The 15,664-nt window shown below is 38.9% G+C and overlaps 1 protein-coding gene across 1 annotated transcript; it reads right to left on the reverse strand.

The window, feature by feature from the left end:
- Positions 1–1,715: 1,715 nt before the first annotated feature.
- Positions 1,716–14,262, reverse strand: LOC307117586 (uncharacterized protein; the record flags this gene model as incomplete). The annotated part of the gene is made up of 9 exons (XM_079802520.1): positions 1,716–1,958; positions 2,054–2,097; positions 7,975–8,054; positions 8,237–8,275; positions 8,356–9,525; positions 11,791–11,970; positions 12,204–12,360; positions 12,775–12,986; positions 14,220–14,262. The coding sequence occupies 9 exons, from the start codon at positions 14,260–14,262 to the stop codon at positions 1,907–1,909; spliced, it is 1,977 nt and encodes a 658-aa protein (XP_079658646.1). The 3' UTR covers positions 1,716–1,906.
- Positions 14,263–15,664: the final 1,402 nt, after the last annotated feature.

Raw genomic sequence — 15,664 nt, forward strand, 5'->3', positions numbered from 1 at the left:
GCCTAACCCAACATCTTGGGCAACAAGTAGTGAAACACCCTGAATGGATGGCCATTCTATAACAGGACTCATACACACTCACATCTAAGGACAATGTATGTCTCCAATTGACCTATTCTGCATGTCTTTGGACTGTGGGGGAAAACAGAAGCCGGAGAAAACACACTCAGACACAGGGAGAACATGCAAAATCCCCACAGAAATGCATCCTGGTTTATGTATGATTCCAAACTAGGACCTGTAGCTGTGAAGCATAAGTGTTTATAAGTAAAAAATAATAATAATAATAATACATGTTAAAATAAATTCAAACAACTTAACATATGAAGTGTGCTTAATACTTTCACAACACATTTTCCAGCAGTACTAAAGTTATGAATTACCCAGGAGAAATGTAGCTGCTTTTTATGGTGTAGCAATATGTATATCAGAATATCAAGACCTCCACACCTGTATTATTTCCTTTTCACATTACAACATCTTTAAATTACATACTTCCCTCAGCTGGCACAAAAAACAACATACAATTGACAATATGGTTCTGGGTGTTATCCTGACCGGGTTAGGGTTAGGGTTAGGGTTAGTTAGGGTTAGGGTTTGTCGTGGACAAACCTCTCCTCAGTTCAATGTCTGTGTGCCTTAGTGGAACAAAAAACAAACCCCATGATCTGTTTGTGCAAATATTTTAGTAACTGGGAACCTGTTGGGTAACACCATGGGGAGTCTTGTGTTCCTGGGGTCCTATGTTACCCATATTTATAAAGCACCTAATGACCACATGAAGGGTTAAGGTAACATGGAACCATAGGATTAAGCCTGGGACATAGGACCCTGGGAACATATATGTATTCCCCATCCTGGGAAGCCCACTGGCTTTTTGTGTAGTCAACTTTATTGTCATTTAATTATGTGCATATATGAGGGAATTAAATTATATTTCTCTTGTATGGTTATTTATGCCAAAGAACTGGTGATGCATAATACATACAGTTCCACACATATCAATGTAGGCATTTTTTCAAAATTAAATATGGGCACACTGAATTGAGCGGCACAGTAGCACACTGTCGCCTCATGGCAAGGTTTGATGCCCGGCTGAGCCAGGAATCCTTTCTGTCCTGAGTTTGCATGGCCTCCTTGTGTCAGCATGGGATTCCTCCAGGTGCTCCGGTTTCCCCTTACAGTCCAAAGACAGGCAGGTTAGGTGAATTGGATATGCCAAAATGTTGTAGGAGTGTGAGTGTGAATGTGTCCTAGCACACCCGGTGCTCAGGAAGGGCATCCGGCGTAAAACCTGAGCCTAATCAAATGTGTGTGAGTGAAGCGGACCCAACAAATGAGTGGAACTAATTCTAGGAAGATGAATGGATGGACATACTAAATACCATACAGTGTCAGAAGGATGATGTACACATAATCCACACGTTGTGAAAAGTATAGATATATTAGTGTATAATACACATATTCCAGGTTATAAAGTGCTATGTGTGTTTATAATGAGTGTGTTCATAATAATACGTGGCATGCTGGTATTAACAAATATGCAAATTATGCATGTGGATTACAAATGATTACAATTTGATTGAAAGTAACCAGAGGTATGAGAACTATCATATTATGCATAAAAGCAAACTTTTTATTTTTTGTTTATCTAATTTACCCCAAATCACTGCTAATTATAAATTAGATGAAAAAGTACTTCAACAGTCAGAACAAACATTTGAAATTTGACTTTATTTTTGCTCATATGATGACAGCAGTATGATTTACACTTCAAACTGCAGCAAAACAGCCATTATGATTTTACTCACAACAGTAAAATAATAATAAGGAAAATAAAAGACCTTTAAGAATCAATATTAACATTTAACTGTTAAAATTCTTTAAAAAATAATTAAAAAACTGATTAAATCCCAATGAAAGAAGATGGCTCCCAAGAGTCTTTCCACTTGATTCCACTATAACAGAAAAAGACAAGATTTAGGCACAAACTATAACCATTTAAAATTTATTGAATGATGGCAGAATATTGATTTCACAATTCAGTACGTACCATGATGTGCAGGAAGCCCATCTTACAAGGACTTCTATGTTCCCCTGTGGGGGAAAAAATGTAGCATATTAGAAAATAAGTAATTCTCAAGAAAATCGAATATATGTACAATGCTTAATGTACTGAATGTGAATTAGGTAAATGAAATCTATCTATCTATCTATCTATCTATCTATCTATCTATCTATCTATCTATCTATCTATCTATCTATCTATCTATCTATCTATCTATCATAAAAGTGCATCTGTCCATCATAAAAGTGCATCTGTCCATCATAAAAGTGCATCTGTCCATCATAAAAGTGCATCTATCCATCATAAAAGTGCATCTGTCCATCATAAAAGTGCATCTATCCATCATAAAAGTGCATCCATCCATCATAAAAAGTGCATCCATCCATCATAAAAAGTGCATCCATCCATCCATCATATAACTGCTCCACACAGCTCCGGGTGTTAAAGGTCCCATGGCATAATAAAATTTAATTTTATGAGTTTTTTTTTAACATTAATATGAGTTCCCCTAGCCTGTATATGGTCCCCAAGTGACTAGAAATTTTGATGGGTGTAAACCGAGTTCTGGCTGTCTTTCTCTGCCTTTGAGAAAATGACACTCTTTTCACTGTTGTGATGACTGCTGCTGCACGACCCCTTCAATTAGACTGAAGGAACTTATTACACATAATAATTATTTCAACCAAAAATTAAGTATGTCTGTGTGGAAAGCAACTGTGCATGGCCATTTAAAACAATATACATAACACTCACTGTTGCTCCGTATGTAATTATAACTTCAGATGCATGATATATTCATTTGTAGAGCCCTATGAAATCAGTTTTATTTATTTTTTCCAAATTCCAGATTTTTTTTTTTATTTTTTTAATTCTGGATGGTTATATTAAATTGTATTAACCAAAGAACATGTCTAATTAATTGAAATCATGAAACTTTAATTTATGTATTACAATTTTTCTGGTAATCTAATGAAGGCATACAACATGTATCTTTTATTCCAATTTAAAATTAAACAAATCCTTTAATTTGTGTACATTCAAAGTGCTACACAACAGAGGTTTAGGCTTAGCCTATACTGTTAAAATGATTACATTAAGGCATAGGCAATGCTATACTGTCCAAACTTTTATTTTGACAGGTTGCCTTGAAGACATTTTTCTGTGAGTATTTAAAAATGGAATTTACTGTTTAACACAGAATTTGTCAAATTTTGGATGAATAAATCCAATGCAAGTCAGCACACTTCAATCAAATCTCGATATTTGCAAATCTACTAGTGTATGTGAATATTAAATGACAAAAATAATATTTAAATATGAATCCTGCATGTTTTATGTCTCTGTGTGAATTAATTGTGAAGGTGAGCATCGCGCGTGCTGCAGTAGTAGTAAACAAAACCGCGCGTCTGTGCCATTCATTCCATAACATTCTGTTTTATGAATGTATTAGATTAGATTAGATTCAACTTTATTGTCATTACACAAGTACAAGTACAAGGCAACGAAATGCAGTTTAGGTCTAACCAGAAGTGCAATAGCAGCAAGTGCAGGATATACAATGGATGCGTAAGTGCAGGACATGGATATGTACTGAATATGTATAAATATGTATAAATAGAGAGACGTTATTACTATAAACAGAACTGAATTTACAGGTGAATATGTACAGTGAATAAATATACAGATGGCTATTACTATAAACAGAATTTACAGGTGAATATGTACTAGAATATAATATACAGATGGCTATTACTATAAACAGAATTTTACAGATAGAGGTATACAATAATATGTTAGGCTAATATGAGGAATAGCAGTGGATTAGGGTAGTGCAATAAATTATGGACAGAGCTATCCGGAAAAAAAAAAAAGTGTAAAGTGCAGTGGAAAGTGGTTGCATATTACAGTTAGAAGTACAGTGCAAAATGCAAATGTAAACATTGGTACTATAAATACAGTCGGCAGTGCAAATGAGCATAATCCAGTTAAGATATGGCAGTGTAAGATGCATATGTAAACAGTTGTTACTGTGATAAACAGTCGGTAGTGCAAATAACAAAGTGAAGGAAGATGTGAGGTAGGAGAGTTATCAGTTTATGAGGGAAGTGGATCAACGGGGGTTTGAGTTCAGTAAGGAGACAGCTCTGGGGAAAAAGCTGTTCTTTAGTCTGCTGGTCCTGGTCCGGTGGATCCTGAAACGCCTGCCGGAGGGCAGGAGAGAAAACAGTCTGTGGGCTGGGTGAGAGGAGTCCTTGAGGATGCTGCGAGCTCGATGCAGACAGCGTTTCCTCTGGATGTGCTCGATGGCAGGTAGTGGAGTCCCTGTGATGCGCTGGGCAGTTTTCACCACCCGCTGCAGAGCCTTGCACTCCGCAACAGAGCAGCTCCCATACCATACTGCCACACAGTTGGTCAGGATGCTTTCTATTGCGCAGCGATAGAAGTTCACCAGGATAGCCGAGGAGAGCTGATTCTTCCTCAGTGTCCTCAGGAAGAAGAGGCGCTGGTGAGCCTTCTTGACCAGGCTGTAGGTGTTGGTCGTCCACGACATGTCCGCCGAGATGTGGGTCCCCAGGAACTTGAAACTGGAGACACGCTCAACAGCCATTCCATTGATGTGGATGGTGTCGTGTGTGCCTCTTGACTCCTTCCTGAAGTCCACGATGAGCTCCTTCGTTTTGGTGGTGTTGAGGAGCAGGTTATTATCAGCGCACCATGTGGCCAGGTGCTGGATCTCCTCCCTGTATTCCGTGATCCTGTACGCGTTTTCAGAATCGCGGAAATCATAAGGCCCTACACTTTCTACAAGATACATGAAAATGCGGTTCTTGTGGTAATGAACACCACAGCAACCGCTTGTCCATCCGCGCTGAACGCGTATCGTATATAACAAGCATTTTAGGGGGCCCCAGGCAGTCGCCTACCTTTGCCTAATGGTAAGTTCGCACCTGCCTTTAATAAAGAAAAATATCTATATTTTAAACTTCATAGGCTAAAATAACTGGCTTCCGGCGGTCAGTGGTACATAGCTCAATTTACAGCAGAAGAGTAACCCCTGAGGTGATGCACAGGAGCATTGCACGCTTTGACGCCTCTCGCTGATAGTGCTGGGCAACAGACTCAAGCCCCTCTTCTTTTATATCAAAATCCTCTGCCATTTCTCTTTAAAAATCCTTGTTTTAGACTCTAATTCATGACCAGTGTTTTGTTTTGCTCTATCCTCTGCACTTCTGCGTTCTTCAATACGAACAATACGTCAAGGGTTCCAGGGTCAAGGGTTACTCTTTCACCGTAAGTCGATCTGCATACCGATGACCATTGGATGCTAGTTATTTTAGTCTATAAAGTTTTAAATATGGATATTTTTCTTACACAAATGCACCAATTCACTTCAGAAAGCCTTTATTAACCCCCGGAGGCATTTGGAGCAGTTATATGATGAATAGATGCACTTCAAAAATGACCCAACAGTTCACTGCCATTATAAAGCTTGGATTAGCCGGGACTTTTTAAATGTAACTCTGATTATCTTTGTCTGAAAGATGAATGTCATATACACCTAGGATGACTTGAGGGTGAGTAAATCATGGGATAATTTTCATTTTTTGGTGAACTAACCCTTTAATCAGTGGAAATAAAACGTTTTTTTCTTATGCGCTAAAATACCAAACAAAATTGTTATTGTAGCATATTTAAAGGGGTTAGTTCACACAAAAATATAAATTCTGTCATTAATTACTCACCCTCATGTCGTTCAAACCCCTCAAGACCTTTGTTTATCTTTAGACACAAATTAATATATTTTTGATGAAATCTGAGAGATTTTAGACAGCAACACAACAGTCACTTTCAAGGCCCAGAAAGGCAGTAAAGACATTGTTAAAATAGTCCATGTGACTCCAGTGGTTCAACCTCAATTTTATGAAGCGACAAGAATACTCTTGCAAAAAAAACAACAAACAAAAATAATTACTTTATTGAGGAATTTGTTCTCTTCGATACCAGACAACTGTTTACTTTGTAATCACAGTCCAGCACTTCTGGGTTCTATGTCAGAACGCCGGCTTTGTGCCAGCATTGCACGCATGTGTCATGGGGCTCACATGAATAGCGTAGGCCAAAGGCCGTCGTCGTTCTGACGTAGAATATGAAACGCTGCCCTGTGTTTACTACGTAAACATTATAGGAGATGTATGGAATAAAATTTGTGCCATAATTAAACAAACAAATCCAGCATTTTGCAAACAAACACTATCTGCTTCGCAAAGGAAATCTGAACTTGCAAACAAATAGAAAGTGATGTGCAACTACAAAGTCAGTTTGAGCGAGACGCAGAGGAGTAACAAACATGTGTTGTGTTTTGCAAATAATAAATGAGTGAGCACACATCATATCTCACAAATAAATACAAACCATCCTACAAATAACCTTTGAACAAATCTAGTCCATACAAATGCAATATCTGTCTGTTACAAGACTCCACTTTTAAATTAGATTAAAATGATTAATCAAACTCACCTACCTGTGATTTTCTAATGATCCGGAAGACCTTGTTTAGCATGTTCAGGTGTGTTTGATTAGGGTTAGAGCTAAAATCTGCAGTGCATTTGCCCTCCAGGGCAAGATTTGAATAACCCTGGTCTACACTGAACAAGTTTGTTGTTCTCTATAATAACTTAATAGGAACATTTTAATCTAATTTAAAAGTGGATTTAATTTTTCTGTCCAAAATAATAATTTGGGGACTGCATATGTCATATGCAAGTTCACATTCACTATAATTTGCAATGCGTCGCTCGCATGCAGTGTAGACACGATGTAAAAAGCAACCTATGATGGCAGGACTATAGCCTATATACAGATAATGGGTTGCTAATAAGTGCTAACGTGGCTTGTTGTTTAGATATGTAATGAACAATTAGCAAAAGAACATCTCAAAAAGGGTTATTATACAGAAACTCACCTGTTCACCGATCATTTCATCAGCTGGAAAAGTGTTGGTTTCAGGGTTTCTCGGGGGAGACCAGAATCGTGTAAATTGACCCAAAGCGCCATCTGCTGTTTTAGAAGAGGAAGTTTCTCTACATTTGTGAGAAAATCTGCGCGAGCTGCATTTGTGAGAAAATCTGCGTGAGTCTTTCAACAGACAGATATTGCATTTGTATGGACTAGATTTGTTCAAAGGTTACATGTAATTTGTAGGATGGTTTGTATTTATTTGTGAGATATGATGTGTGCTCACTCATTTATTATTTGCAAAACACAACACATATGTTTGTTACTCCTCTGCGTCTCGCTCAAACTGACTTTGTATTTGCACATCACTTTCTATTTGTTTGCAAGTCGAGATTTCCTTTGCGAAGCAGATAGTGTTTGTTTGCAAAATGCTGGATTTGTTTGTTTAATTATGGCACAAATTTTATTCCATAGAGATGTCATTGTTTCTGTTTTGCACACAAGTATTCTTCAAAGTATTCTATAACGCCAATTGGCCTATGATGTTCACGTGAGTACCACGACATGTGTGTGATGCTGGTCAATACAAAGCCAGTATTTTTTTTGCGCACAAAGAGTATTCTTGTCACTTCATAACATTAAGGTTGAACCACTGGACTATTTTACCAATGTCTTTACTACCTTTCTAGGCCTTGAAAGTGGTTGTGTTGCTATCTATGTGGGGTCAGAAAGTTCTCAAATTTCATCAAAAATATCTTTATTTGTGTTATGAAGAAGAACAAAGGTCTTACAGGTTTGGAACGACATGAGGGACCGTAATTAATGACAGAATTTACATGTTTGGGTGAACTAACTTTTAACTGGACATTAAATGTTAAGTGTTAATTCTATTTTTATATAAAATTGGCAAACTGAGAAATCTGATTTATTTGTTAAGTGTATTCACTTACTTTTATCATTCTCTTTTTTAATATTTTCTGGTATGGGAAGCTGTTGTTCTCCAGCCGTTCCAAGCATTCAGCACATTTTTCTGTTTAAAAGGGAAAAAAGATAAATCTAAAATCTAAAAGAACAACCATCTCATTACAGTCAAGAGAACGGAGCCAGATCTCTTTCATCAGTTAAAATACAATATTTAATTTAAAACAAATAATTTGACCTTTAATACATATCAACTAACATAATTTGCCATCTTTTACTTAAATACTTCACCTTTGTGCATCTTGTCTTCTTTCCTTTTTTTAGTCGGCTCTAGGAATTAAAGATTATAATGTTAAAATATGGAAAAATTATTTTCACATTGTTGTTTAAAACTTGGTGCATCATTTTACCTTTCTTTCTTTTTGTGGTACTTGATGGTTTTAGCTTGTGGAACTTGAGTGTGGAAGTCTCTGGCTGTGGGTCCAGCTGTGGCAGGGCAGCGGTGTTGGGCTGCTGCAGGTCTGGAGGGGCAGCGGTGTTGGGCTGCTGCAGGTGTGGCGGGTCAGTGGTGTTGGGCTGCTGCAGGTGTGGCGGGGCAGCGGTGTTGGGCTGCTGCAGGTGTGGCGGGGCAGCGGTGTTGGGCTGCTGCAGGTCTGGCGGGGCAGCGGTGTTGGGCTGCTGCAGGTCTGGCGGGGCAGCGGTGTTGGGCTGCTGCAGGTCTGGAGGGGCAGCGGTGTTGGGCTGCTGCAGGTCTGGAGGGGCAGCGGTGTTGGGCTGCTGCAGGTGTGGAGGGGCAGTGGTGTTGGGCTGCTGCAGGTCTGGCGGGGCAGCGGTGTTGGGCTGCTGCAGGTCTGGCGGGGCAGCGGTGTTGGGCTGCTGCAGGTCTGGAGGGGCAGCGGTGTTGGGCTGCTGCAGGTCTGGAGGGGCAGCGGTGTTGGGCTGCTGCAGGTGTGGAGGGGCAGTGGTGTTGGGCTGCTGCAGGTCTGGCGGGGCAGCGGTGTTGGGCTGCTGCAGGTCTGGAGGGGCAGCGGTGTTGGGCTGCTGCAGGTCTGGCGGGGCAGCGGTGTTGGGCTGCTGCAGGTCTGGCGGGGCAGCGGTGTTGGGCTGCTGCAGGTCTGGAGGGGCAGCGGTGTTGGGCTGCTGCAGGTGTGGCGGGGCAGCGGTGTTGGGCTGCTGCAGGTCTGGAGGGGCAGCGGTGTTGGGCTGCTGCAGGTGTGGCGGGGCAGCGGTGTTGGGCTGCTGCAGGTCTGGAGGGGCAGCGGTGTTGGGCTGCTGCAGGTGTGGCGGGGCAGCGGTGCTGGGCTGCTGCAGGTCTGGCGGGGCAGCGGTGTTGGGCTGCTGCAGGTCTGGCGGGTCAGTGGTGTTGGGCTGCTGCAGGTCTGGCGGGGCAGCGGTGTTGGGCTGCTGCAGGTGTGGCGGGGCAGCGGTGTTGGGCTGCTGCAGGTCTGGCGGGTCAGTGGTGTTGGGCTGCTGCAGGTCTGGCGGGGCAGCGGTGTTGGGCTGCTGCAGGTGTGGCGGGGCAGCGGTGTTGGGCTGCTGCAGCTGTGGTCTAGTCCCCTTCTTCTCTCTCTGAAAATTAACTTTGAGATGACAACAAAGTTTTAAAATTATAGCAAAAACAAAAATGTTTACAGCAAGTAAGTATTATATCAGTATTTAGATTAGGAAATTATAACTGAATCCTTTGTAAAACTGATATATTACCCAACCTAGTGCAGTACACACTTTATTTATTTATGCATTTGGCAGACGCTTTTATTCAAAGCGACTTACAGTGCCCTTATTACAGGGACAATCCCCCTGAAGCAACATGGAGTAAAATGCCTTGCTCAAGGACACACTGGTGGTGACCGCTGGGATCGAACCAGCAACCTTCTGTGTGTCAGTTCCATGGTTTAACCCACTGGACCACCAACTCACTTACAAATAAACGCACACTCTAGAATAAATGATTGTAAGTATTATAAAGTTATTTAAATGAATGCAAGAAAATTCAAGAAAGATTTTTGACAGAAAACAAGAAGGAAAAACAAAAAAGAGAGCATTTTCAATCTCCTTGATAAATCTAAAAGAACAACCATTTCATTACAGTCAAGAGAATGGAGCCAGAGCTCTTTCATAAATACATACAATATTTCATTTAAAACAAATAATTTGACCTTTAATACATGTCAACTAACATAATTTGCTAGCCTGGGAAAACCCAGACAACTTCCGGCAAATTTAGATTTGCTCTGCAAGTAGTCTGGCAAAGAGCCCATTCAAGCCCATTTCTAATGCCTAGAAATCGAGGCACCAATCAGAAATGTTGGAGCGGGCTTTACAAGATGACGACAGCGCAGCGACGTTGAAGCAGATTTTCCGCCGGTGAGCATCACTCGTTCGAATCAGCTATCGCGTCTGTTTTAAGCGATTTAAACTTTTCCTTTTCGTTAAAACCCAAGCAAAGAACAACACTCAAAGCCTTCATATCTAAAAAAGATGTTATCGCTGTCTTACCGACTGGATTCGGCAAAAGTCTGATACCAGCTTGGCCCTTTGGTGGCTAAACGAATGGGTCTTAGCGAGAGCCCTCTGGTAGTGTTAATGTTTCACAAAATATAGTTTTAAGTCCTTTTCAGGCGAGAATGTAGTTGTTTAAAGCTCAAATCTGTGGTTTATTTATAAAGAGAGCACATTTTTGAAAATTTGATCTGCCGTTTTCAGAGTTGTGAGCTCCAGTGGATCAGCGGCGCTCAGCGCTCATTAACCCCGGCGAGAGCAGCCTTTCCTCGGCCAGTCCTTCTGCCGTCTGCCGCTGGCTCTGATGTCTCTGTAGTGGTTAAACATAAGATATGATTCGTCTGGTCTTGTGTAGATCTAATGGCTGATCTTTGCTCTCGTTAATCTATAATTTGTTCCCTGACAGATCGTTTTGTCTCAGGGCAAAGTGAAGTTTCATAACTTTATATTTTTAAGCTATTAAACTTTACCGTTGTAGTCTCCTAGCGCTGACTTGACTTGTTTGACTGAATTGCTTTATTTATTGTATAGCTTCTTATACCTTTTACTTATACTTTTATAATGGCTATTGATCACACATAAACTGACATTTAATGAAAAGAAACTGGGTTGTGTTTAATGTCATATTTAATTTATTACAGTGATAATCATAGCCTATATTATGCACACATTAATGTGTGTGTTTTTTAAATGTAAACGAAAAGAGGCTGGGTTTTTTATATTTTGTTTTGTTATAAACATGCATTGAAGATAATATGCATTGCCTGCACTACATTTGTGTGGCGTAATTAAAAGAGGTAGAGTGGTGTTTTATCATATATTTTGTTTTATTGTAGCCTAAAATATACAAATATATACTGAGTGATACTGTCAAGAACATGCTTGTCCATTAGCAGAGTAGGTGGACTATTAACTAAATGGCGGCGGGGATTCCCCCGAGGGGAAGTGCTTAGGGAAGTTTGCAAGTGTGTGTCTAAAACTGGAGTGGAACGCAGCATATGATGTTTCTCCGTCGCTCTGCATACGTCATCTCCCTCATCGCTCTGATTGGTTTTAGGTCTATCCAATTGCGCAGAGAGGTATTTGAGCGACGCCCGTTGGTGACGCCCCTTTGGAAATGATTTGTCTATGAAGCTTTGCCAGACCATAACCCAAGTTACTACTGAGAATGGTCTGGTTTTAACCAGGCTAATAATTTGCCATCTTTGACTTAGATACTTCACCTTTGTGCATCTTGTGTTCACCTTTGTGCATCTTAACTCTAGAGTTAAAGATTATATTGTTAAAACATCATGGAAAAATACATTTCACATTGTTGTTTAAAACTTGGTGCATCATTTTACCTTTCTTTCTTTTTGTGGCACTTGATAGTTTTAGCTTGTGGAACTTGAGTGTGGAAGTCTCTGGCTGTGGGTCCAGCTGTGGCAGGGCAGCGGTGTTGGGCTGCTGCAGGTCTGGCGGGTCAGTGGTGTTGGGCTGCTGCAGCTGTGGTCTAGTCCCCTTTTTCTTTCTCTGAAAATGAACTTTGAGATGACAACAAAGTTTTAAAATTATAGCAAAAACAAAAATGTTTACAGCAAGTGAGTATTATATCACTGTTTAGATTAAGAAATTATAACTGGATCCTTTGTAAAACTGATACATTACCCAACCTAGTGCAGTACACACTTACAAATAAACGCACACTCTACAATAAATGATTGTAAGTATAATAAAGTTAATTAAATATAATGCAAGAAAATTCAAGAAAACAAACTTTTTAATACTGCTTCATAAACAGTCTTCAACCTCTGGAGGAGATCCTCATCGAAAACATGGTCACCACCTAAAATGGCATCAGCCACAATACTGTTCTCTGTAATCTTTCCAAGAAGCAGTATAGGATGGAGTTCAAGAGCAGCCAACTTGTCAAGCTGAAATAATAATAAAAAGATGCATGTAACTAATTTATACACAAAATTCAGTAAGAAATCAGTTTGCTTGAAGTGAATACTTCAATCTACAGACAAAGGGCATGAACCATGAAAAAAAGGGAAGAACAAAACATATTTATTGTAGACTGTTTGCAATTAAATGATTTCATTAATTATTTAAACAGAAATTCCCTCTCCTTATGTTGCATGAGCAAGGTCCACTGTCAATATTACAAAATATTTAACATGTTACTGACATGTAACATTTCACATTTAGTTCTGGAAAAAAAATAAGATATAATGTTAAGTGGTCTTTTATTTTTCTCCAGAGCTGTATATGCTTTATTAATTATATTAATAAGTTAAATAATAAGTGGTCACTTATCATTACAAACATGCAGTTAAAACACTAACCAAACAATAACTGCTATTAATAACAACAGTCCTGTTGCAGTTTTTTTGGACTGAAGCAGCCCAATCAGATTTTTTTAATTTAAATCTTTCCCTCTTCTTTTGCAGTTTTGCCTTGTAGGGCTGGCAAGTCTTACATGCAGGACATGTTTTGAAGGCAACATTGATAATGGCCTTGCAACTCTGGCACGTCTTTTTCGTGCTCCCGGGGATTCCTGGACAGAAAAAAAGAGCAATATTAGCAATAGTATCTCAAGTGTCTGTAAAATAAATAAATACATATAAATAAATAAATGCTATAAAAAAAATTACTTGATTGACACTGTTTATGTACTGATGAAATAAAGAACTATGATAGGGGGTGCTAACCCAAAGCTGTCTGCTAGCATGTACATAAATTGATAATAAACTTAATCTGTAATCTCTAATGTATTTGATGTCACAATTACATTCTATTATATTATAGACTTAAACATGAACCTACCCAAATCTTGTTACAAACTGTCGTTTTTTTTTCTATGTAAAAATAAACGTGGATTAAAATGACAACGTGCAGATTCGTTCAATGTGAATGTTACGTTAGTACGCAAAAAATAATGACAAAACGTTTCCCCGCCCCATTCAGTCTGAACTGTGACGTCAAACGAATATTTTGCGTATTGCGCATTTTAGAACCCCTTCAATAATAATAGTAATAATAATAATAATATCTGAAAAATATGCGCTATGACATAAAATATTCCCTTCATTTTTCATTTCATTTAAGAGACTATACAGGACAGTTGCAATAGCCTACACTACAAATAAATGTACAATTATATCATAATCATAAACAAAAATCAAGTATGACTAAACAAATTAATATATGGTCGTCAATCATTTAAAAAAAATAATAAACATTTCATTTATTGTATTAGGCCTAATGCTAGGCCTGCCTAGTAATTTTTGGTAGGCATCGTAAGCAAATTATTGGACCTAAATGTGAACTAATTACAGAGAAGCAAGCGTACTGAAAACAAAAGAGATCAATTGAGATCATGGGGTCAATTTAGAATATTTTATTTAACGTTACTAGGCTTAAGGGTGTCCACTGGTAAACTACTATACGTTTCACCGAGTACATATTAACCACCTGACTAAACGTTCTGACAAAACCATCGTTAATTATTTATGCTTTCGATATCTTATATTCGGCTTACAGTTAACTGTTTAATGCTTAGTAAGACACCAGAGACACATATACAATTATTAATTGCTGGCCTTTCAAGAATAGTTTGCCAACTCGTTTTGTGCGGTTTAGTACGTAATCAACAAGGTGATTTGCGCGCAATTCCCCTCCGTTTTATTTCAATAAACACAGAAAACTAAAACATACACATACATTTTTATAATTTGTTGTTCCGTTTGCGAGGCAATTACCAACTGTATCGGTTAACAACGTAACTTACCTCGGTGAACTTGAAGTGCGATCCATCCTGACAGTATGGTCATGTTTTCCTTAGACACGCATCCTTGGCACCTCAAAAGCTCGGAATTAATTAATTGATATTAAACTTCGTATATACTGAGAAGACTGAACATCATTTACGGATATTGAAGCCTTTATAACCTTTAATAAACACGCATCTGGAAAGGAGAAAAACTGATACCACTTAGCGCCTCTAGTGGACGTTTCACCCGAAAAGTGCAGGGAAACGTACCTGGGGGTACATATCAGAGTCACGTATTTGCAATGAGCCTGGGTTGCATTTACTGCCACTATAATACTTGGATTAGCCAGGACATTTTTAAAGGGGTCATGAATTGAGAAATCAACTTGAGCTTTTGATTTATAAAAGGTCATGGTAATATAAGAATATCCTGTAAGTTTCGGAGCTGAAAACTTCCTTGTTAGTCAAAGAAAAGCTTTTATTGACAGCAGGCTCAACAAATGCTCAATCTGTGAATGTGCTTCCCTATGACATCAGAGTGCAGTGAAACGCCACCTTGACCGAAGATGACGAACGCCTGATTCTGTAGCCCTGCCTACCGATTCGTGCGTGACATGTAATAGATAAATAACATAGGCCTACGTGGAGCTAAACCGGATCGAACTTCCAAGCAATAAACATGCCGCATAAGATTAATTTGGATTCCAAAATTAGGAATGTGGTTGAACTTTGTTATATTTAATTAAGTTTTATTAAGTTTAAATTAAGTTCCAGCTCACGTGGGTAAGACATTGTGCATTTGTTCATGTCATTTAACTGTGGATTTATTTGTAAACAAGACACCGGTCAAGACTGGATTTTCAGACAGAATGAAATTATAAAACGATGCTGTGCCTTTTAGATCTAACAGGAACGATGCAACACACTTATGCAAGTAAAAAAAAAAATCTTTTATTAAAGTCTATTGAACGTTCGCCGGTTCCCGCCTCCTTCTTCCCACACAAACAAACTTTACTACATAGTCCTTTTACCAAATCCTATGCGGTAGGTTAAACCACGTTGTGGCAACGAGTGTTGTGTAAAAATGTGCCACTTTGTGCCACCTGGCTTTTTAAAATTGTATTGATCATGGGATGAATACATTTAACATTTCTATTTTCTCATTGTATTAAATTATGACTCTTATGATCACGGCATTATAATATGGTGTTATTATTATATTGTTTATCTCGCGGTTGTCTTCATTGACATGCCAGCCGTGGCAATATATTTTTTAACAAAGGTGATGAGCAAAGGTTGGTTCATAATTTGTTAATATTGATATTTCATTGTTTCTGTTTTATGCACTGCAGGTGGACATTGAATTTTCCAAGATAACAGGTGGAAAAGAAGACATGTTTAACAAGAAATGGGAAGGGAAACAGAGCATGTATACAATAATCTTTTTATACAATATAAAAATA

The sequence above is a fragment of the Gobio gobio genome, assembly GCF_949357685.1.
Source record: "Gobio gobio genome assembly, chromosome: 1".
NCBI lineage: Eukaryota > Metazoa > Chordata > Actinopteri > Cypriniformes > Gobionidae > Gobio > Gobio gobio.